Source organism: Pongo abelii, chromosome 20, assembly GCF_028885655.2.
Source record: "Pongo abelii isolate AG06213 chromosome 20, NHGRI_mPonAbe1-v2.0_pri, whole genome shotgun sequence".
In the NCBI taxonomy this organism is placed as follows: Eukaryota; Metazoa; Chordata; class Mammalia; order Primates; family Hominidae; genus Pongo; species Pongo abelii.
In genome coordinates, this window is record NC_072005.2 from 56,555,350 (window position 1) to 56,575,115 (window position 19,766).

At 58.3% G+C, this 19,766-nt stretch overlaps 1 protein-coding gene across 2 annotated transcripts in view; it reads left to right on the top strand.

The window, feature by feature from the left end:
- Window positions 1–19,096, top strand: part of POLD1 (DNA polymerase delta 1, catalytic subunit) — a 32,351-nt gene extending 13,255 nt beyond the window's left edge. The window contains exons 3-28 of one of the 2 annotated variants that reach the window (XM_063720224.1): window positions 207–320; window positions 1,022–1,144; window positions 2,613–2,759; window positions 2,834–2,959; window positions 3,040–3,208; window positions 3,289–3,370; window positions 3,447–3,576; window positions 3,886–4,052; window positions 4,326–4,430; window positions 6,970–7,110; window positions 7,200–7,310; window positions 7,679–7,870; window positions 8,023–8,111; window positions 9,490–9,606; window positions 9,825–9,938; window positions 10,220–10,367; window positions 14,133–14,228; window positions 14,449–14,586; window positions 15,516–15,691; window positions 16,502–16,654; window positions 16,795–16,897; window positions 17,476–17,608; window positions 17,690–17,803; window positions 18,127–18,179; window positions 18,254–18,351; window positions 18,924–19,096. In XM_063720224.1, coding sequence (XP_063576294.1) covers window positions 207–320; window positions 1,022–1,144; window positions 2,613–2,759; window positions 2,834–2,959; window positions 3,040–3,208; window positions 3,289–3,370; window positions 3,447–3,576; window positions 3,886–4,052; window positions 4,326–4,430; window positions 6,970–7,110; window positions 7,200–7,310; window positions 7,679–7,870; window positions 8,023–8,111; window positions 9,490–9,606; window positions 9,825–9,938; window positions 10,220–10,367; window positions 14,133–14,228; window positions 14,449–14,586; window positions 15,516–15,691; window positions 16,502–16,654; window positions 16,795–16,897; window positions 17,476–17,608; window positions 17,690–17,803; window positions 18,127–18,179; window positions 18,254–18,351; window positions 18,924–19,029 — 3,245 coding nt within the window. In that variant the 3' untranslated portion in view covers window positions 19,030–19,096. The remainder of the gene's footprint in view (window positions 1–206; window positions 321–1,021; window positions 1,145–2,612; window positions 2,760–2,833; window positions 2,960–3,039; window positions 3,209–3,288; window positions 3,371–3,446; window positions 3,577–3,885; window positions 4,053–4,325; window positions 4,431–6,969; window positions 7,111–7,199; window positions 7,311–7,678; window positions 7,871–8,022; window positions 8,112–9,489; window positions 9,607–9,824; window positions 9,939–10,219; window positions 10,368–14,132; window positions 14,229–14,448; window positions 14,587–15,515; window positions 15,692–16,501; window positions 16,655–16,794; window positions 16,898–17,475; window positions 17,609–17,689; window positions 17,804–18,126; window positions 18,180–18,253; window positions 18,352–18,923) is intronic. The other variant, XM_024237906.3, reaches the window with a different exon arrangement.
- Window positions 19,097–19,766: the final 670 nt, after the last annotated feature.

A 19,766-nucleotide genomic window follows, 5' to 3' on the forward strand; every position in this document is an offset into this window, starting at 1 on the left:
AATCCTACAAAGGACTGCCCTTCCACCCCATGCAGCCTGTGTGGCCTACAGTGATTCTGGCCCTGACCCTTGACCCCCATTCTCTTCCAAGTTTCCTGCCTGACCCAGACCACCACCTCTGCCTGGCTCCTTTCAGAATCACATGCCATCCTGGCCGGGAAAGACCATGACTCCATGCACTCCACTTCCTTCCCTTCCCCCACCAGGGCAGGTCCTACCATCAGCCATAGATCCTCGCTGGCTTCGGCCCACGCCACCAGCCCTGGACCCCCAGACAGAGCCCCTCATCTTCCAACAGTTGGAGATTGACCATTATGTGGGTGAGTTTAGGGGTTATGGGTGAGTGCTGGGGCCCTGCACTCCTGGGGCAGAGGCCGGGCCAGGTCAGCCCCTCTGGCTCTGCCCCTCTGGTTGCCATAGAGCTGTAGTGACAGAACAGACCAGTGGGTGCCAGGGTTGTGGAGTGCGAAGCGAAGGTGACACAGGGTCAGCTTGAGGGAGGTGCTTGGAACGTTGAGCTGTTTTGCATACGTAGTGGCTGCAGCCTGTGCAAGGACCTCTGTGCCTTAAAATTCATAACACTAGACACGTAAACCAAAAGTCAATTTGACTTTTTTCTTTTTTGAGATGGAGTCTTGCCCTGTTGCCCAGGCTGGAGTGCAGTGGCGTGATCTCGGCCCACTGCAACCTCCGCCTCCCGGGTTCAAGTGATTCTCCTGCCTCGGCCTCCCAAGTAGCTGGGATTACAGGTGCACACCACCATGCCTGGCTAATTTTTGTATTTTTAGTAGAGATGGGCTTTTGCCAAGTTGGCTAGGCTGGTCTTGAACTCCTGACCTCAAGTGATCCACCCGCCTCGGCCTCCCAAAGTGCTAAGATTACAGGTGTGAGCCATTGCGCCCAGCCCAATTTGACTTTTTACAAGAATTTTTTTTTTTTTTTTTTTGAGACAAGATTTCCCTCTGTTGCCCAGGCTGGAATGCACCTGGCCAATAAATTTTTTTGTTTGTTTTTTTTTTAGATGGAGTCTCGCTCTTGTTGCCCAGGCTGGAGCGCAGTGGCACACTCTTGGCTCACTATGACCTCCGCCTCCTGGGTTCAAGCGATTCTTCTTCCTCAGCCTCCCAAGTAGCTGGGATTACAGGTGCCCGCCATCACGCCCGGCTAATTTTTGTATTTTTAGTAGAGACAGGGTTTCACCATGTTGGCCAGGCTGGTTTCAAACTCCTAATCTCAGGTGATCTGCCGACCTTGGCCTCCCAAAGTACTGGGATTACAGGAGTGAGTGACAGTGCCCTGCCTATTTTTTTTTTTTTTTTTTTTTTTTGAGACAGAGTCTCCTTCTGTCACCCAGGCTGGAGGGCAGTGGCACAATCATGGTTCACTGTAACCTCAACCTCCTGGGCTCAAGTGATCCTCCCACCTCAGCCTTGGAGTAGCTAGGACTACAGGTGTGCACCACAATGTCTGGCTAAGTTTGTTTTTTTTTTTTTTTTTGAGATGGAGTTTTGCTCTGTCACCTAGGCTAGAGTGCAGTGGCACGATCTGGGCTCACTGCAAGCTCTGCCTCCCAGGTTCTCGCCATTCTCCTGCCTCAGCCTCCTGAGTGGCTGGGACTACAGGCGCCTGCCCCCACTCCCGGCTAATTTTTTGTATTTTTAGTAGAGACAGGGTTTCACTGTTTTAGCCAGGATGGTCTTGATCTCCTGACCTCGTGATCTGCCTGCCTCGGCCTCCCAAAGTGCTGGGATTACAGGCTTGAGCCACCATGCCCGGCCTGGCTAACTTTTAAAAATATAGTTTTGGGCCTGGCATGGTGACTTAAGCCTGTAATCCCAACACTTTTGGAGGCTGAGGCAGGCTGATCACTTGAGGTCAGGAGTTCAAGACCAGCCTGGCCAACATGGTGAAACCCCGTCTCTACTAAAAATTCAAAAAATTAACCAGGTGTGGTGGCATGGGCCTGTAATCTCAGCTGTTCAGGTGGCTGAGGCACAAGAATCCTTTCAACCTGGGAGGTGGTTGAAATATAAATATATATAATATATTCTTTATATATTATATATTAATTTATATATAATTTATATATTATATATAATTTTTATATAGTTTATATATATTTTGTATATTATATACATTAATTTATACATTATATATTAATATATTTTATAGAGACAAATATATTTATTTATACATATAATGTGTGTGTGTGTGTGTGTATATATGTATATATATACACATTTTTTTTTCTTTTTTTTTGAGGCTGGGTCTTGCTCAGTTGCCCAGGCTGGTCTCAAAGTCCTGGGTTCTAGCGATCCTCCTGCCTTGGCCTCACAAAGCACTGGAATCACAGGTGTGAGTCACTGTGCATGGCCAGTTGTTTTTATCTTGTAATAAAAAAGAGGGGCCTCCCTGTAGATGTGCTGTGGAGAATGGATCCTGGGGGATGAGGGTGGAGATGGGAACCAGGACGGAGGCTGAAATGGACACAGGGAACGGTACAGGGGCAGGAGTGCCCCAGGCTGCAGGCCCCAAGGTATTTCGAGGCTGTGGAGGCACACCTCGGAGGACCCTGAGAGGCATGGCCGCTGTCTTACCCTGTGACCCCACAGGCCCAGCGCAGCCTGTGCCTGGCGGGCCCCCACCTTCCCACGGCTCCGTGCCTGTGCTCCGTGCCTTCGGGGTCACCGATGAGGGGTTCTCTGTCTGCTGCCACATCCACGGCTTCGCTCCCTACTTCTACACCCCAGCGCCCCCTGGTGAGTGGCCCCTACCCAGCCCCTCCCCGAGCCAGTGGAGCCCCCTGCACCCCTGACTATCCCTCCCACACCAGGTTTCGGGCCCGAGCACCTGGGTGACCTGCAACGGGAGCTGAACTTGGCCATCAGCCGGGACAATCGCGGGGGGAAGGAGCTGACTGGGCCGGCCGTGCTGGCCGTGGAGCTGTGCTCCCGAGAGAGTGAGTGCTCCCCCGGGATCAGCGGGTTGGGGGATCCCCTCGGGAGGCCATTGGCTAGTCCCAGCTTCTTCCATCCGCAGGCATGTTTGGGTACCACGGGCACGGCCCCTCCCCGTTCCTGCGCATCACCCTGGCGCTGCCACGCCTCGTGGCCCCGGCCCGCCGTCTCCTGGAACAGGGCATCCGTGTAGCAGGCCTGGGCACGCCCAGCTTCGCGCCCTACGAGGCCAACGTCGACTTTGAGATCCGGTACGGCCTCTGCCTCACTTCTCCAGCCTCTATCCCCACCCTCAGGCAGCCCCTGTCCACTGACTCCCGGCCCCCTCCAGGTTCATGGTGGACACAGACATCGTCGGCTGCAACTGGCTGGAGCTCCCAGCCGGGAAATACGCCCTGAGGCTGAAGGAGAAGGTGCAGGGCTTCCCAGGGCAGGGCGGGGTAGGGAGCTGGTACCCTGCTGCCACCGCTGACCCACCCATGCCCACAGGCTACGCAGTGCCAGCTGGAGGTGGACGTGCTGTGGTCTGATGTGGTCAGTCACCCACCGGAAGGGCCGTGGCAGCGCATTGCACCCTTGCGCGTGCTCAGCTTCGATATCGAGTGCGCCGGCCGCAAAGGTCTGTCCCTGGGCCCGTACTCCTGCCCGCTTCATTGATGTGCCAGGTGGAGGGTCCGGAGGGCAGGTCCGGTGGAGGGAACGGCAAGTGTGAAGGTGCGGGGGTGGAGCACCCCAGCCCGTGTGGCCAGATGGAGTGAGCACAGAGGGTGTGGAGACAGCCTGGAGGTGAGAGCGGAGCAGGAGCCAGGGTGAGCCACGTAGGGCCGGCAGGCAACGGGGAAGCCCTGGGGAGATGGGAGGTGCAGCCTCCCTGCTGTGTTGGGAGTGAGGGGCAGGAGTCAGGCCCCTGCATCCTTCTGCCTCGCAGGCATCTTCCCTGAGCCTGAGCGGGACCCTGTCATCCAGATCTGCTCGCTGGGCCTGCGCTGGGGGGAGCCAGAGCCCTTCCTACGCTTGGCGCTCACCCTGCGGCCCTGTGCCCCCATCCTGGGTGCCAAGGTGCAGAGCTACGAGAAGGAGGAGGACCTGCTGCAGGTAGCTCTCGCTCCACGCCCCACACCATTTCCCGGGGTCCCCGCCAGCCTCCACGTCCTGAGCCATCAGCCCCTGGGTGCTGTGACACCCATGTCTGTGGGTCTGGGTGGGCGTCTGTGGGTCTGGGTGGGCCCCTGTGCACTTAGGCTTGAGCACTTCCCCTCTGGGTTCTGCAGGATTTTTAGGGGTGGCTGGGGTTCTAGAACATTCTGGAAGTGGGGGAATCCGAGGCAGGGCAATCACCAGGGTGACCCAGTGTGCTCCCACCCCCAGGCCTGGTCCACCTTCATCCGTATCATGGACCCCGACGTGATCACCGGTTACAACATCCAGAACTTTGACCTTCCGTACCTCATCTCTCGGGCCCAGACCCTCAAGGTGAGGGCTGGGCAGGTGGGAGGCTTTTCTCAGATGCCCCAGGTGTGGCCTCTGGGCCCTGGGCCTCCTTCCCACTCCCTCTCCACATGGCTTGGTGCATCTTGCTCTGTGTGCCTCAGCCCATTGCCTGCAGGGGCAGCCTAGGCATGGCCCTGCCCTGCTCCAAGTCGGAAAAGTTACTGTGGCTTTTGTCAGAGGCAAGGAGGGCGTTACGGTGGCGGTGGAGTAAGAGAAGGCTGTACATTCAAGGTCGGACTGAAGTTTGCACGGGTTCAACAAGCCATGAAGCAGCCACTGAATCCCAGTCTTCCTTTAGGTTATATCAGCATAAGGAAAAGAATCATAATGAAGGAGGAGGAGAGGGGGAGTGTGTTGATGGATGGGGCAAATTCGGGATGCTTGTTGAGTCTGGGTGTGTGTAAGGGTGGATTCCTCTGCCCGAGTTGCTGTAACAAAGAGCCACAGACCAGGTGGCTGAAAACAGCAAAAGGTCATTGTCTCACCGTCCTGAAGGCTGGAAAGTCCACAACCAAAGTGTCAGCGGGCCTGCTTCCTTCGGGGGCTGCAAGGGAGGACCAGTTCCCAGCCTCTCTCCTTGGCTTGCAGACGGCCATCGTCCCCCTCTGCCTCTTCACACCGTCTTCTCTCTGTGCGTGTCTGTTTCCACATGTCCTCCCTTTTTTTTTTTTCGAGACAGAGTCTTGCTCTGTCTCCCAGGCTGGAGTGCAGTGGCGCGATCTCGGCTCACTACAAGCTCCGCCTCCCAGGTTCGTGCCATTCTCCTGCCTCAGCCTCCCAGGTAGCTGGGACTACAGGTGCCCGCCACCACGCCTGGCTAATTTTTTGTATTTTTAGTAGAGATGGGGTTTCACTGTGTTAGCGAGGATGGTCTTGATCTCCTGACCTTGTGATCCGTCTGCCTCGGCCTCCCAAAGTGTTGGGATTACAGACGTGAGCTACTGCACCTGACCCCTTTTCTTTTTTTTCTTTTTTTTCTTTTTTTGAGACAGAGTCTCACTGTGTCGCCCAGGCTGGAGTGCAATGGCGCGATTGAGGCTCACTGCAACCTCCACCTCCCAGGTTCAAGCATTTCTCCTGCCTCAGCCTCCCAAGTAGCTGGGATTACAGGCATGTGCCACCACACCCTGCTAATTTTTGCTTTTTTGTTGTTGTTTCTTGAGATGGAATTTCGCTCTTGTTGCCCAGGCTGGAGTGCAATGGCACGATCTCGGCTCACCACAACCTCTGCCTCCCGGGATCAAGTGATTCTCCTGCCTCAGCCTCCCAAGTAGCTGGGATTATAGGCACCCGCTTCCATGCCCGGCTAATTTTGTATTTTTAGTAGACAGGGTTTCTCCATGTTGGCCAGGCTGGTCTCGAACTCCCGATCACAGGTGATCTGCCCACTTTGGCCTCCCAAAGTGCTCACATTACAGGCGTGAGCCACCACGCGTGGCCTATTTTTGTATTTTTTTTTTTTTTTTTTGTATTTTTTTTTTAAGTAGAGACTAGGTTTCATCATGTTGGCCAGGCTGGTCTCCATCCTCACCTCAGTTGATCTGCCCACCTCAGCCTCCCAAAGTGCTGGGATTACAGGTGTGAGCCAGTGCACCTGGCCCACATGTCCTCTTTGTGTAGTGACACCGTTGTGAGGTGGGGGCCCACCCCAGTGACCTCATCTTCACTTGATCCCCTGCAAAGACATATTTCCAAATGAGGTTGCGTTCTGAGGTGCCGGGGCTTAGGACCTCAACGTCTTTTGGGAGAACATGGTTCAGCCCTTAATGAGGTATATTGCCTTATTTTCCTGCTTTTCTCTATGTCTGGCCAGCTTGGTAATGGAAAAACAAAACAGGCTGGGTGTGGTGGCTCACGCCTATAATCCCAGCACTTTGGGAGGATGAGGCGAGAGGATTGATGGAGCCCAGGAGTTCAAGACCAGCCAGGGCAACATAGCAAGACCCTGCCTCTATTAAAGAGAAAACAAGAAAAAATCCATTCTAAAAAAACAGAACAAACTCTTAGGACCCCCAGTGTACATTCCACAGCGTGGCGCTGATGCCTGGGCCACGGTACTCCTCCTCCCCTTCCCTGGGTGCCCCTCACCCTCTGCCTGGCCCAGCTCTGGCTTCTGGCCTCAGTCTCCACCAGGCTGGGCCCCAGCACCCTGCAAGGCCCCCTCCAGCCAGGCGCCCTCAGCATCCATCTCAGCCCAGCTCTACGCCGCCTCCTGCCTCTGCCCCCACCTGGCCGCCTGCTCACAGTGTCCCCAAATCTCTTCCTGTTTCCTGCCTAGGTACAGCCCGCGGACACTGGGCTCCGTCCTTGGGCCCCTGACTCTCGCTGTCCCAGCCTCAGCTGCAGCTTTGTCCTCACTCCAGACTCCCTCCCCACCCTCTAGCCACTCACACCCAGCCCCAGACCGTCTTTCTGCCCCCAGGCTTGCTATAAGGATGTTGTGGTCGGTCTCAATCTCCGTTCGTCTGGCTGATGTGATGGGGACCCGCAGCCTGCTGCACACCCTGCCTCTCCTCCTCAGGTACAAACGTTCCCTTTCCTGGGCCGTGTGGCCGGCCTTCGCTCCAACATCCGGGACTCTTCGTTCCAGTCCAAGCAAACGGGCCGGCGGGACACCAAGGTGGTCAGCATGGTGGGCCGCGTGCAGATGGACATGCTGCAGGTATGGGCGGGAGGTGGGGTGTGTCCCTGTCCTTGGAATGCCCACTGCCCAGGCCCGCAGCCCACCGGCCCACTCACCCACCCACCTAGGTGCTGCTGCGGGAGTACAAGCTCCGCTCCTACACGCTCAATGCCGTGAGCTTCCACTTCCTGGGCGAGCAGAAGGAGGACGTGCAGCACAGCATCATCACCGACCTGCAGGTGCCTGCTGCCTCCCTGACCTCTCACCCCAACCTCTGACCTCCACCTCACCCTTCCCTGGCCTCTGACCTCAACTTCACGCCCCCATGTCTGACCTCACTCTTTGACCTGCTGTTATGACCTGTGACCTTGGTCACTATGACCTTGACTCTGCTTTCCTGGCCTGACCACAGGTGCACGGTGGCCTTCAGGCTGCTCCCTCCCCTCCCTCCATCCCCACCCAGACCCTGATGACTTGGAGGCCGCTCCTGCCCGCCTCACCTCCCAGGCCCTCCCCAGGCTACCTCACCCTGACCCCCACTTCCTCCTCCTGCTCCGCCTCCCACCCCCAACCCCTGGTCCCTGACCCCATCCGTGCCCATCCCCAGAATGGGAATGACCAGACCCGTCGCCGCCTGGCTGTGTACTGCCTGAAGGATGCCTACCTGCCACTGCGGCTGCTGGAGCGGCTCATGGTGCTGGTGAACGCCGTGGAGATGGCGAGGGTCACTGGCGTGCCCCTCAGCTACCTGCTCAGTCGTGGTCAGCAGGTCAAGGTTGTATCCCAGCTGTTGCGGCAGGTCAGTAGCCGAGACTTGTCCTCACCACCCCCCACCAGGCACGTCTCTGGCCCCCTCCAGGCAATGGCATCCTGGATGCACTTTTTCTCCCCACTCCCAATCTGCACGGCCCCGCCTATACCCACTCCATTTTCCACCTTCTCCCCTCCCAGGCCATGCACGAGGGGCTGCTGATGCCCGTGGTGAAGTCAGAGGGTGGTGAGGACTACACGGGAGCCACTGTCATCGAGCCCCTCAAAGGGTGAGGCCCCAGGCTGGGTGCAGTTTTTACCTGTAATCTCTGGGAGGCTGAGGTGGGAGGATCGCTTGAGCTCAGGAGTTTGAGACCAGCCAGGGCAACATAGCGAGGCCCCTGCTCCACAAAATTTTTTTATTTTTATTTATTTTTATTTTTATTTTTTTGAGACAGAGTCTCACTCTGTCGCCCAGGCTGGAGTGCAGTGGCGCAATCTCGGCTCACTGCAAGCTCTGCCTCCCGGGTTCACGCCATTCTCCTGCCTCGGTCTCCCCAGCAGCTGGGACTACAGGCGCCCACCACCACGCCTGGCTAATTTTTTTTTTTTTTTTTTTGCATTCTTAGTAGGGACGAGGTTTCACTGTGTTAGCCAGGATGGTCTCGATCTCCTGACCTCGTGATCCACCTGCCTCGGCCTCCCAAAGTGCTGGGATTATAGGCGTGAGCCACCGTGCCCGGCCGAAAAAATATTTAAAAATTAGCCAGGCATAGTGGTTCATGCCTGTAATCCCAGCTACTTGGGAGGCTGAGCTGGGAGGATGATGAGCCCAGGAGGTGGAGGCTGCAGTGAGCGATGATTGCGCCACTGCCCTCCAGCCTGGGCGACAGAGCAACACCCCAGCCCTAAAATAAATTAATAGGCCAGGCACGGTGGCTCACGCCTGTAATCAATCCCAGCCCTTTGGGAGGCCAAGGTGGGCAGATCACAAGTCCAGGAGATTGGGACCATCCTGGCTAACACGGTGAAACCCTGTCTCTACTAAAAATACAAAAATTAGCTGGGCATGGTGGCGGGCGCCTGTAGTGCCAGCTACTCGGGAGGCTGAGGCAGGAGAATTGCTTGAACCCAGGAGGTGGAGGTTGCAGTGAGCTGAGATTGCGCCACTGCACTCCAGCCTGGGTGACAAAGCGAGACTCTGTCTCAAAAAAAAAATAATAAAATAAAATAGTAGGTTAATTAATTATATATAAATTTTTTTTTCTTTTTCTTTTTCTTTTGTTGACTCAGGGTCTCACTCTGTCACCCAGGGTGGAGTGCGGTGGCATGATCTTGGCTTACTCCACCTCCCAGACTCAAGCGATCCTCCTGCCTCGGGCCCCTGAGTAGCTGGGACCACAGGCGTGCACCACCACACCTGTCTAATTTTTAAAATTTTTTTTGTGGAGATAGGGTTTTGCCATGTTGCCCAGGCTGATCTGGAACTCCTGAGTTCAAGCGATCCTCCTGCCTCAGCCTCCCAGTGTGCTGGGATTACAGGAGCGAGCACTGCTCCCAGCCAATGAATGATTTTTTTTTTTTTAAAGGGTGAGGCCACAAGACAGGGCAGGGGGCGGCATGGGAACTCCTAGCCCTGACTGCCCGCCGCGGCTGCTCCCCTCCCAGGTACTACGACGTCCCCATCGCCACCCTGGACTTCTCCTCGCTGTACCCGTCCATCATGATGGCCCACAACCTGTGCTACACCACGCTCCTGAAGCCCGGAGCTGTGCAGAAACTGGGGTATGGTGCCCAATTCAGCACGTGTCCCCTGAGGCCTACCTGGGCCTTCCCTTGCGGGGCTCAGTCTGGTGGGGGGATAGGCACAAGCCCAGAGATAGTGGGGAGTTGGGGGTGCTTGAGGGGCCTGCGTGTGCTCATGGCCAAGGCCAGGACCGTAGGGCAGAGGTGGGCTGGAGGAGGAGGGTGGCCGGCAGTCACCCCACCATCTTCCAACCCAGACTGACTGAGGATCAGTTCATCAGGACGCCCACCGGGGACGAGTTTGTGAAGACCTCAGTGCGGAAGGGGCTGCTGCCCCAGATCCTGGAGAACCTGCTCAGCGCCCGGAAGAGGTGAGCCCTGGAGATCCCCTGCTTGGAGCTCAGACCTGCTGGGGCCTCTGGGCAATCCCTGTCCCTCACTGGGACACCCCAGGGCTGCCCGGCCATCCTGCCCTCAGCTGTGCGTGAATTAGCACAAGGCATCCCCTCCTGGCAGCTTCCTTTTGCCCCCTTGGCCAGAAGCTTCTGTGCAGTGCACAGTACGCCCAACTGTACGTGGCACTCACTTCCAGAAAGGAGCCCTGACTAATGTCCAGGCGCCGCCTGAGTGCTTTACCTGTGTTCCCTCGCAGGGCCAAGGCCGAGCTGGCCAAGGAGACAGACCCCCTGCGGCGCCAGGTCCTGGATGGACGGCAGCTGGCGCTGAAGGTGAGCGCCAACTCCGTATACGGCTTCACTGGCGCCCAGGTGGGCAAGTTGCCGTGCCTGGAGATCTCACAGGTGAGCACTGGGTCCCCTGGAAGGCAACTGGGGGCAGATGGGCCCCCTGTGTAGGAGACCAGGGCTCCATGTGGGGGACCTGTATCCAGAGGACTGGGCGCCCCAACTTACTGGCCTTCTAGAGAGAGGATGCCAACGTGGCTTGAGCAATTGGTCCATTCCTTCACTCAGCAAATGCCTAGTGAGCACACACTGTGGTCAGGGCTGACTCTGTGCCCTGGTGATACAGAGGGGAACAAAATGGATGAGAGTTCCTGTCCCTGTCAGCTTGCAGCCCAGTGGGGACACTGACAGGTCCGTGATAAAACGTGTTTAGGACACAAGTGGTGCTACGAGCTTTGCAGCCGGATAAAGCAGGAGGTGCGGACTGTGGGGGAGTGATGGGGCTGGGCGGGACTCACCACTCTCAATAGGTGACGCTCACACAGAGGCCAAGGGACATGGGGAGGGAAGCCATTCACCGTCCCCACGGCAGCATCCCGGTCTGCCTACCCATGGCAGCTCTGCTGCTTGAACAGAAAAACAGATTCTTTGAAACCACAGAGGGCCTGAGTTTCCGAGATTTTGCCAAGCTGGGGTCAGTGCCCCAGCTCCTGGCATATGAGGGCCTCAGAAGGGTCTTCCTGTCCAGCCTTCTCCCCTGGGACTTGAGTCTTGGCCCATTCCAGGCCAGTAGTTGTGCCGCTCTGCTTGGTTACCTCTAGCCACGGGGAGCTCCCTCTCTGGCTGGGCACTGTGCCACTTGTCACAGGCTCTGGGTGGAAGGCTTGGATGAATTCTCAGTGGGTGGGGCATTTGCACACACCTACCCACCCACAGTTCTGGGGGGCCCCAAAGACCACTCAGGTTCAGTAATTCGCTAGAAGTACTCAGAGAGCAGAAAAGCTCATTCTCATGGTTATGATTTAATACAGCGAAAGGACACAGATTAAACTCAGCAAAAGAAAGAGGTGCACAGGGCAGGGTATAGGAGGGACCAGGCGTGTCTTCCAGTTGTGCTGTCCCAGTGGAGTTGCCAGGATGGCCCTCCTTTCTCCCAGTGTTGATGCGTGGCTGCACACATGCAGCATTGCCAACCAGAGGCTCTCACCCAAGCTTTGGGGTCCAGGGTTTTTCTTGGGTGTCAGTCCTGTAGGCATGGAGCACCCTGTGACTGGCCTGAGTGACTCCATCATCCCCAGGCCCCTCAGCAACCCCCAGAGGTCAAACTGATACTGCATGGCCCAGGGCCCTACCATAAACCATGTTAGTGTCAACTGCCTTGTGTGGTTTAAAGTCCCAGGTACACAAACACCTTTTTTTTTGAAACAGAGTCTCACTCTGTCGCCTAGGCTGGAGTGCAGTGGCACAATCGTGGCTCACTGCAGCCTCAACCTCCCAGACTCAGGTGAGCCTCCCACGTTAGCCTCCTAAGTGGCTGGGACTGCAGGCACGCACCACCTATTTTTGTTATTTTTTGTAGAGATAGGGTCTCGCCACGTTGCCTAGGCTGGAACAGAGACACTGTTATCAGGCGGGATATTCTAGGGGCTTAGACTACAGGAGCCAGGCAAGAGCCAGACCTTTCTTTGTACAAAGTGAATTGCTCACTGCATGCTCCCAACTCCCCTCTGCCTTTCACAGTCCCCGGCTGCCTCCCCAGCCTCCTTGGTGGAAAGGGGTGGCTGTGTGGACATCAGGCCCCAACCCTGAAGCAGGGGTCAGGCCAAGAGAGCACGGCTTGGCCCTCCCCTGGGGCTGCCTCTTACCAATCCTGTGTCTCTGTCTTTTCTCTCTCAGCCGCTTTCCTCTGTCACTGTTCTGTTTCTGTCTCTTGACCTCCTTCCTTATTTCTGTCTCTCAAGCTTACGGGAGCAAGAGGTGGAATAATAAAAATGCAATGAATAGGCTGGGTGCGGTGGCTCACACCTGTAACCCCAGCACTTTAGGAGGCCGAGGCAGGCGGATCATGAGGTCGGGAGTTCAAGACCAGCCTGGCCAACATGGTGAAACCCTGTCTCTACTAAAAATACAAAAAATTAGCCAGGAGTGGTGGCAGGTGCCTGTAATCCCAGCTACTCGGGAGGCTGAGGTAGGAGAATCGCTTGAACCCAGGAGGCAGAGGTTGCAGTGAGCCAAGTTTGCGCCACTGCACTCCAGCCTGGGCAACAGAGCAAAACTCCGTCTCAAAAAAAAAAAAAAAAAAAAAGTAACGAATTACAGTGTTCACGCCTGTAATCCCAACACTTTGTGACACTGAGGAGGGAGGATCACTTGAGGCCAGGGGTTTGAGACCAGCCTGGGCAACATAGTGAAACCCCGTCTCTACAAAAAATACAACCAAACAAAACTAGCCAGGCGTTGTGGTTGATGCCTATAGTTGGAGCTACTCAGGAGGCTGAGACGGGAAGATGGCTTGAACCCAGCAGTTTGAGTTACAGTGAGCTGTGATGGCATCACTGCACTCCATTCTGGGTGACAGAGTTGAGACCCTGTCTCTTTTTGTTTGTTTGTTTGTTTTGAGATGGAGTCTCCCTCTGTCACCCAGGCTGGAGTACGATGCTACAATCTTGGCTCACTGCAACCTCTACCTCCCAGGTTCAAGTGATTCTCCTGCCTCAGCCTCCTGAGTAGCTGGGATTACAGGCATCCGCTACCACGCCTGGGTAATTTTTGCATTTTTAGTAGAGACGGGGTTTCACCATGTTGGCCAGGCTGGTCTTGAACTCCTGACCTCAGGTGATCCACCTGCCTCGGCCTCCCAAAGTGCTGTGATTACTGGTGTGAGTCACCACGCTTGGCCACTTGTCTCTTAAAAAAAAAAAAAATTACTGAATCATTTCAGGAAAAGATTACAAAGGAAAGAAAAAGGAACATAGGACAGGTGGAACAAGTAAAAGCTAGACAGTAAAGTGATAGACGTAAGCCCAGCTATATCAGTAATTACACTAAATGTAAATGGACAAAATGCTCTAGTTAGACAGATTTCCTGACTGGATCCACACAAACAAAAACAAAAGAATCACACCCATCTCTCCTTGGTGTCCCCACCCCCAGCCTCAGGTTTGGTTGTTTTTTTGTTTTTGTTTTTGTTTAAGTATTTTTTAGGGGGGTGTGTGTGTGTGTGTGTGTGTGTGTGTGTGTATTTTTAGTAGAGATGGTGTTTCACCATGTTGTCCAGGCTGATCTCGAACTCCTGACCTCAAGTGATCCAGCCACCTCAGCCTCCCAAAGTGCTGGGTGTACAGGCATGAGCCACCGCGCCAGCCAGTTTTCTTAATTCTAAAATAAGACAGTGGGTTTCTCAATGGTTTCTTAGTCGGGGTGGTGCCACCCCCTGCCCTGGGGGGCATTTGTCATTGTGTAGGTAGGGCCAGTTCTGGTGGTACAGGGATGGGGGTGGCACTGCTGGCTTCCAGGGATGTAGCCGGCTATGTCAGTGGTCCTGTACCACAGAGAGCTGCCCAGAATGTCAATGTGAGGGAAACACTGAGCCAGTGGCCTCTTCAGGCCGCAGTCTTTCCAGCATGCATTTGATGTAGTCACTTCCTTGTGCGTGCCCAGAACTCTGAGCCAGGGAACCCACTTCTTTCCACCTGACCATTGAGGAGCCGCCTCGTAGTCCCATTTTGCAGATTTGGAAACTGAGGCCCAGGAGGGGCAGAGTGGCTTGTGCATAAGCCCATGCCACTGGGAAATGGCAGAGGTGGGACCCCTCCCCCGCCGGCCCACGTTCACTGCACATGGACCCCAGGGCTTCACTCCACATGATTCTCTCCCCGACAGAGCGTCACGGGGTTCGGACGTCAGATGATCGAGAAAACCAAGCAGCTGGTAGAGTCTAAGTACACAGTGGAGAATGGCTACAGCACCAGCGCCAAGGTCGGGGGCCACCCACCTGCTGCCCTGAGATGGGCCCAGGGCAGGTGGGGGGATGCAAGCCAGGCCGGACCCCCATGTCCCCGTGCCTCCTGGTCACACCCTGCCTACTCTCCTGTTGCATGCTTGGGTCCCGTTGTCATTAGCCACCCGTGCCCCCCTACACCAGTAGTTGACAGAAGGGACCCTGCTTCTCACACACACACATCCCTGCCGCCCACAGGTGGTGTATGGTGACACCGACTCCGTCATGTGCCGATTCGGCGTGTCCTCGGTGGCTGAGGCGATGGCCCTGGGGCGGGAGGCCGCGGACTGGGTGTCAGGTCACTTCCCGTCACCCATCCGGCTCGAGTTTGAGAAGGTGCGTGGCTGGGTCAGGGGCTCTGCATTTAGGTGCCCTCATCAGGGTACTCAGGGCGTCCCATTCTTTGGGTTCACAAAAGCCACAGTGTGAAGGGATTTTGCTGCTTAGATTCTCCTGAGGCTGGGGCCTTGGTTTTGGAAGCCTCCGAGGCCTTGGGCTTTGTTACACTGGATGGCATCTGTTCTTTGAAAACCCTGTCACAGTGTCCCTGGTTTTGAGGTTTCCCAGTACCTGTCAGCTGCCCTCCACGCAGGGACCCTGATGGGGGTGCATCGTAGGTCTATGCAACATTGCCCCTGGCGCTCGGGGTGCGGCACACTTGGTTCCAGGAAACCTTGCACCACATTTTCTTTTGAAGAGACTGGGTCTCGCTCTGTCGCCCAGGCTGGAGTGCAGTGGCCAGTTCACAGTTCATTGCAGCCTCCAACTCCTGGGCTCCGGTGATCCTCCCGCCTTGGCCTCTTGAGCCGCCACGCCCAGTTCTCACACTGTACTTTTTGCCCATGGTTTAACGCTTTCTTGTGCCAGGCCTTGGACTTGGAGCCTCGCAGAGTGGGGAGGTCTCTGCCTCAGGGCTCACCCAGCCGTAGTTTCTCCTCTCATGGGATGTTTCATCGACTCCCCTGTCTGGATCTCATGTTTTAGGGACTATCTGGATATATCCCAGTCTCTGTTTCAGATTGGGGTCTCTGGTATGGGGGCCCTGGCATGCCACTTCCAGGGCCTCAGGAGCCACTGGTATGGGGCCCTCAGGAGCCACTTCCAGCCACATGGTGTCTCAGGGTCCATCCCACCAGGTTCAGGGCACGGCTCCCATGTCCTCATCCTGCATCTGGGACCCTGTCTACCTTCAGTTTCTGGGGGGCGTCTCGGGATTGGGGCTTGGCCTCCTCAGGCTCAGGGTCTCGGCCATGGTTCCCTCCCAGGTCTACTTCCCATACCTGCTTATCAGCAAGAAGCGCTACGCGGGCCTGCTTTTCTCCTCCCGGCCCGACACCCACGACCGCATGGACTGCAAAGGCCTGGAGGCCGTGCGCAGGGACAACTGCCCCCTCGTGGCCAACCTGGTCACTGCCTCACTGCGTCGCCTGCTCATCAACCGGTGTGTGGGGCCTCCTCCCTCAGACTCAGGGGTCTGGGCCCCAACCCCCTCCTCCCTCAGACCCAGGAGTCCAGACCCCAGGCCCTGCTCCCTCAGACCCAGGAGTTCAGGCCCCCAGCCCCCTCCTCCCTCAGACCCAGGGGTCCAGACCCCAGCCCCTCCTCCCTCAGACCCAGGGGTCCAGACCCCAGCCCCTCCTCCCTCAGACCCAGGAGTCCAGACCCCAGGCCCTGCTCCCTTAGACCCAGAAGTCCAGGCCCCCAGCCTCCTTCCCTCAGACCCAGGAGTCCAGACCCCAGCCTCTCCTCCCTCAGACCCAGAAGTCCAGGCCCCAGCCCCTCCTCCCTCAGACCCAGGAGTCCAGACCCCAGCCTCTCCTCCCTCAGACCCAGAAGTCCAGGCCCCAGCCCCTCCTCCCTCAGACCCAGGAGCCCAGGCCCCCAGCCCCTCCTCCCTCAGACGCACGGGTCCAGGCCCCGAGCCCCCTCCTCCTCAGATCCAGGGGTCGGGGCCCCCAGCCCCTTCCTCTCTTAGATACAAGAGTCCAGATCCCCAGCCCCTCCTCCCCTGGGAACACAGGTGTCAGGCCCAGCTCTTCCTCGGTGGTGAAGCCGTGGAAAGAGTCGGCTTGGGCAGCTGTGGGTTCAGGCCCTGCCTTTGCCACTCTGCAGCCTATGGTAGGAAGGGCCTCTGTCTGCCCTGAGCCTCAGCCCTAAGAGCTCATCCTGGTCTCCAGCCCTGAGACCTGTGGAGGCACCAGCCTGGCCCTCAGTGCCTTTTGGTGACACTGTGCGGCCCGCTCTCCTACAGAGACCCCGAGGGCGCGGTGGCCCATGCACAGGACGTCATCTCGGACCTGTTGTGCAACCGCGTCGACATCTCCCAGCTGGTCATCACCAAGGAGCTGACCCGCGCGGCCTCCGACTACGCTGGCAAGCAGGCCCACGTGGAGCTGGCCGAGAGGTCCTGCCACGGGGCGGGTGGCCCAGCCAGAAATAACCCCCTCCTTCCTGCCAGCTGGGCCCACTTCCTACGCCCCCACCCCCACCCCCACCCCCGCCACCCACCTGCCCTCACCCACCCGCCACCCCATCTCCACGCAGGATGAGGAAGCGGGACCCCGGGAGTGCGCCCAGCCTGGGCGACCGCGTCCCCTACGTGATCATCAGTGCCGCCAAGGGTGTGGCCGCCTACATGAAGTCGGAGGTCAGGCCCACCTGGCTGCCCGCTCCCGCCCAGCCCCCTCGCTCTCACTTCTGCTTTCCGAGATGGGCGGGCCTGCGGGAAGGGCGGGGCCTCCCATGCCCTGTGGGGCCCTGAGAACCGCCTCCCATGGCAGCCTGGGTGTGGCCTCGGCCCCCTCTGGAGGTCCCCCCTCTATTCTGACTCCTCCATTGCTTCCCTATGGAAGAGGGCCCCAGTCCCTCCCCTGTGCATACAGCTCCCCAGCCGGGGGTTCCCTTGGATTCATAATCCTCCTGCTCTACCCCCACCCCCAGGGACCCACATCTTAGCCCCATGACCTCTGACCTCCTGACCCCTTCCTCATCCTTGCTTCCCCTTGTGAACTCTGACCCTTCCTTGGTGACCTGAGAGCCCTACAGACTCTGTGGCCCAAAGACTCCATGACCTCCGACCCCATCCCAGACCCAGGACCCCCCATGTCACAGCCCGCAGGCAGGCCTAGGCCCCAGGCCCCATGACCACCCCGTGCCATTGTCCCCCGTGTCCACCGCGGCGCCCTTTCCCTGGGCTGCCCGGGTGTGACTGCTGTGTGGCCGCAGGACCCGCTGTTCGTGCTGGAGCACAGCCTGCCCATCGACACGCAGTACTACCTGGAGCAGCAGCTGGCCAAGCCCCTCCTGCGCATCTTCGAGCCCATCCTGGGCGAGGGCCGTGCCGAGGCTGTGCTACTGCGTACGGGGGCACCAGGGGACTGGGGGCACCCTGGGGGGGCAGGGGAGGGCACCGGCCCACCACCTGCCTGCTCTCCTGCAGGGGGGGACCACACGCGCTGCAAGACGGTGCTCACAGGCAAGGTGGGCGGCCTCCTGGCCTTCGCCAAACGCCGCAACTGCTGCATCGGCTGCCGCACAGTACTCAGCCACCAGGGTGAGTGGCCCTGTCCACTGGGCCCCCACTGGCCCTCAGCCTGCCTCTGCCATCACCCCAGATCCTAGACACCCACCCCATGGGCTGGCACTGCCACCCAGTAGGCCCAGGGCCCCTGGGCGGGTGACCCCTCTCTCCACCCCGCACAGAGGGTCCTCGGCCCTCACCCCGGGAGTTCCCCAGGGGAGTTTTCCCAGCACACTTGCTCCGTTGTTCTCCAGCCTCTGGGGACTTTCAGAAGCTGGGATTGGCAGTGGGCAGGGATGGGGTGGCCCAGTTCCTGGCTGGGCCCCAGCACTTGGTGCTGACCCGCCTCCCCACAGGAGCCGTGTGTGAGTTCTGCCAGCCCCGGGAGTCTGAACTGTATCAGAAGGAGGTGAGAGGGCCGGGAGGTGAGGAGGGGCCAGGTGGGGAGGTGGGGGCGCCCTGCTCAGCCGCTGCCGTCCCCAGGTATCCCATCTGAATGCCCTGGAGGAGCGCTTCTCGCGCCTCTGGACGCAGTGCCAGCGCTGCCAGGGCAGCCTGCACGAGGATGTCATCTGCACCAGGTGTGCGCCATGTCCCGACCCTGGGCTGCCCCACCCCTTCCCAGCTCCCAGGCCTGTGGGTTGTGGACCCAGCCTCTGACTCCAAGCCCTCTCTTGAGCATCCTCCCCGCCCATCTCCTTCCAGCTGTGAGCTCTCCTGAGCCTCAGTGTCCTCGTCTGAAAAATGGGCCCATCCCAGCCCCCCAGAGGGGGTGGGTGCTTAGGGAGGCAGGGCCCGGCACCCAGTGTTGCCCGGGAAATGGCTGTCCTCCTGACACACCCAGCCAGCCTGGCCCCCTCCCCAGGGCGGGGCCGGGCTTTCCCCAGGGAACGGGTAGGCGGGGTGGGTTCCCACGCCAGGTGACAGGTGATATACGGCCAGCCATGGCCCTGCACCTAGCCAGGCACCCGCTCTTATCGGCTCCCCACCGTGCCTGCTGAGCAAACAGCCCGCTGCGGGAGGGGGCAGGTGGGCCGGGCAGCAGGCGGGGGCCAAAGTCCTGGGAACAGCCCCCACCCATCTCCCAGGCTGGGCACTGGGCCTTGGCTGGTCCTGACCCTGCCCCTGCCCCTGCCCCTGCCCCCACCCGCAGCCGGGACTGCCCCATCTTCTACATGCGCAAGAAGGTGCGGAAGGACCTGGAAGACCAGGAGCAGCTCCTGCGGCGCTTCGGGCCCCCTGGCCCTGAGGCCTGGTGACCTTGCAAGCATCCCATGGGGCGGGGGCGGGACCAGGGAGAATTAATAAAGTTCTGGACTTTTGCTACATGGTGCTTTGTGCTCTCTGGGGGACACCGTCTGGTTTCATAAGCCCTGGCCTTGGCTGGGACCCTCCTGAGGCCCCCACCGCCCCTCATCCTCAGCAAAAGCCCCCTGGACTCCCACCAGTGCTGCCTGGTTCATGTGGGCCAAGCTTGCCTCAGTTTCCTCTCTGGCCCTGAATGAACCCTTATACCAGCGCTTCTCTGCCCTGCTTAGGGCCACAGGTGTCTGGCCCCGGCCCAGCCCTCCCTGGTGATGACCCTGGGGACCCTGGTGGCTGCCCCGCCCTCCAGGTGCTGACCTGTTTCCTCCAGGCCCTGGGGCAGCCCCAGGCGCACCGGGGCTTCCACTCCTCAGCACGGCCAAGAGGACCCCCCCACCCCCCGCCGGACCACACACCCACGATGTTTCCACGTCGGGGTCCTGGCAATGGGCTTTGGGTCCGGGTTTCCCCCCAGCGACTCCCATCTCTATCCCCGCAGCCTCTAACTGCCCTCAGACACCCTCGGGCCTCCCGTCACCTCACAGATCCCCCGGGGAGAGTCTTGTGCTTGCCCCTCGGCCCCCGCCTGCCCCTGCTGGAATTCGGCTCCTGGGTCCAGATCCTCTGTTTCCTGATTCTCCTCTTGAGTGAACCCCAGCCCTTTCTTGACTTTTTCAGGGTTCCCCCAAAT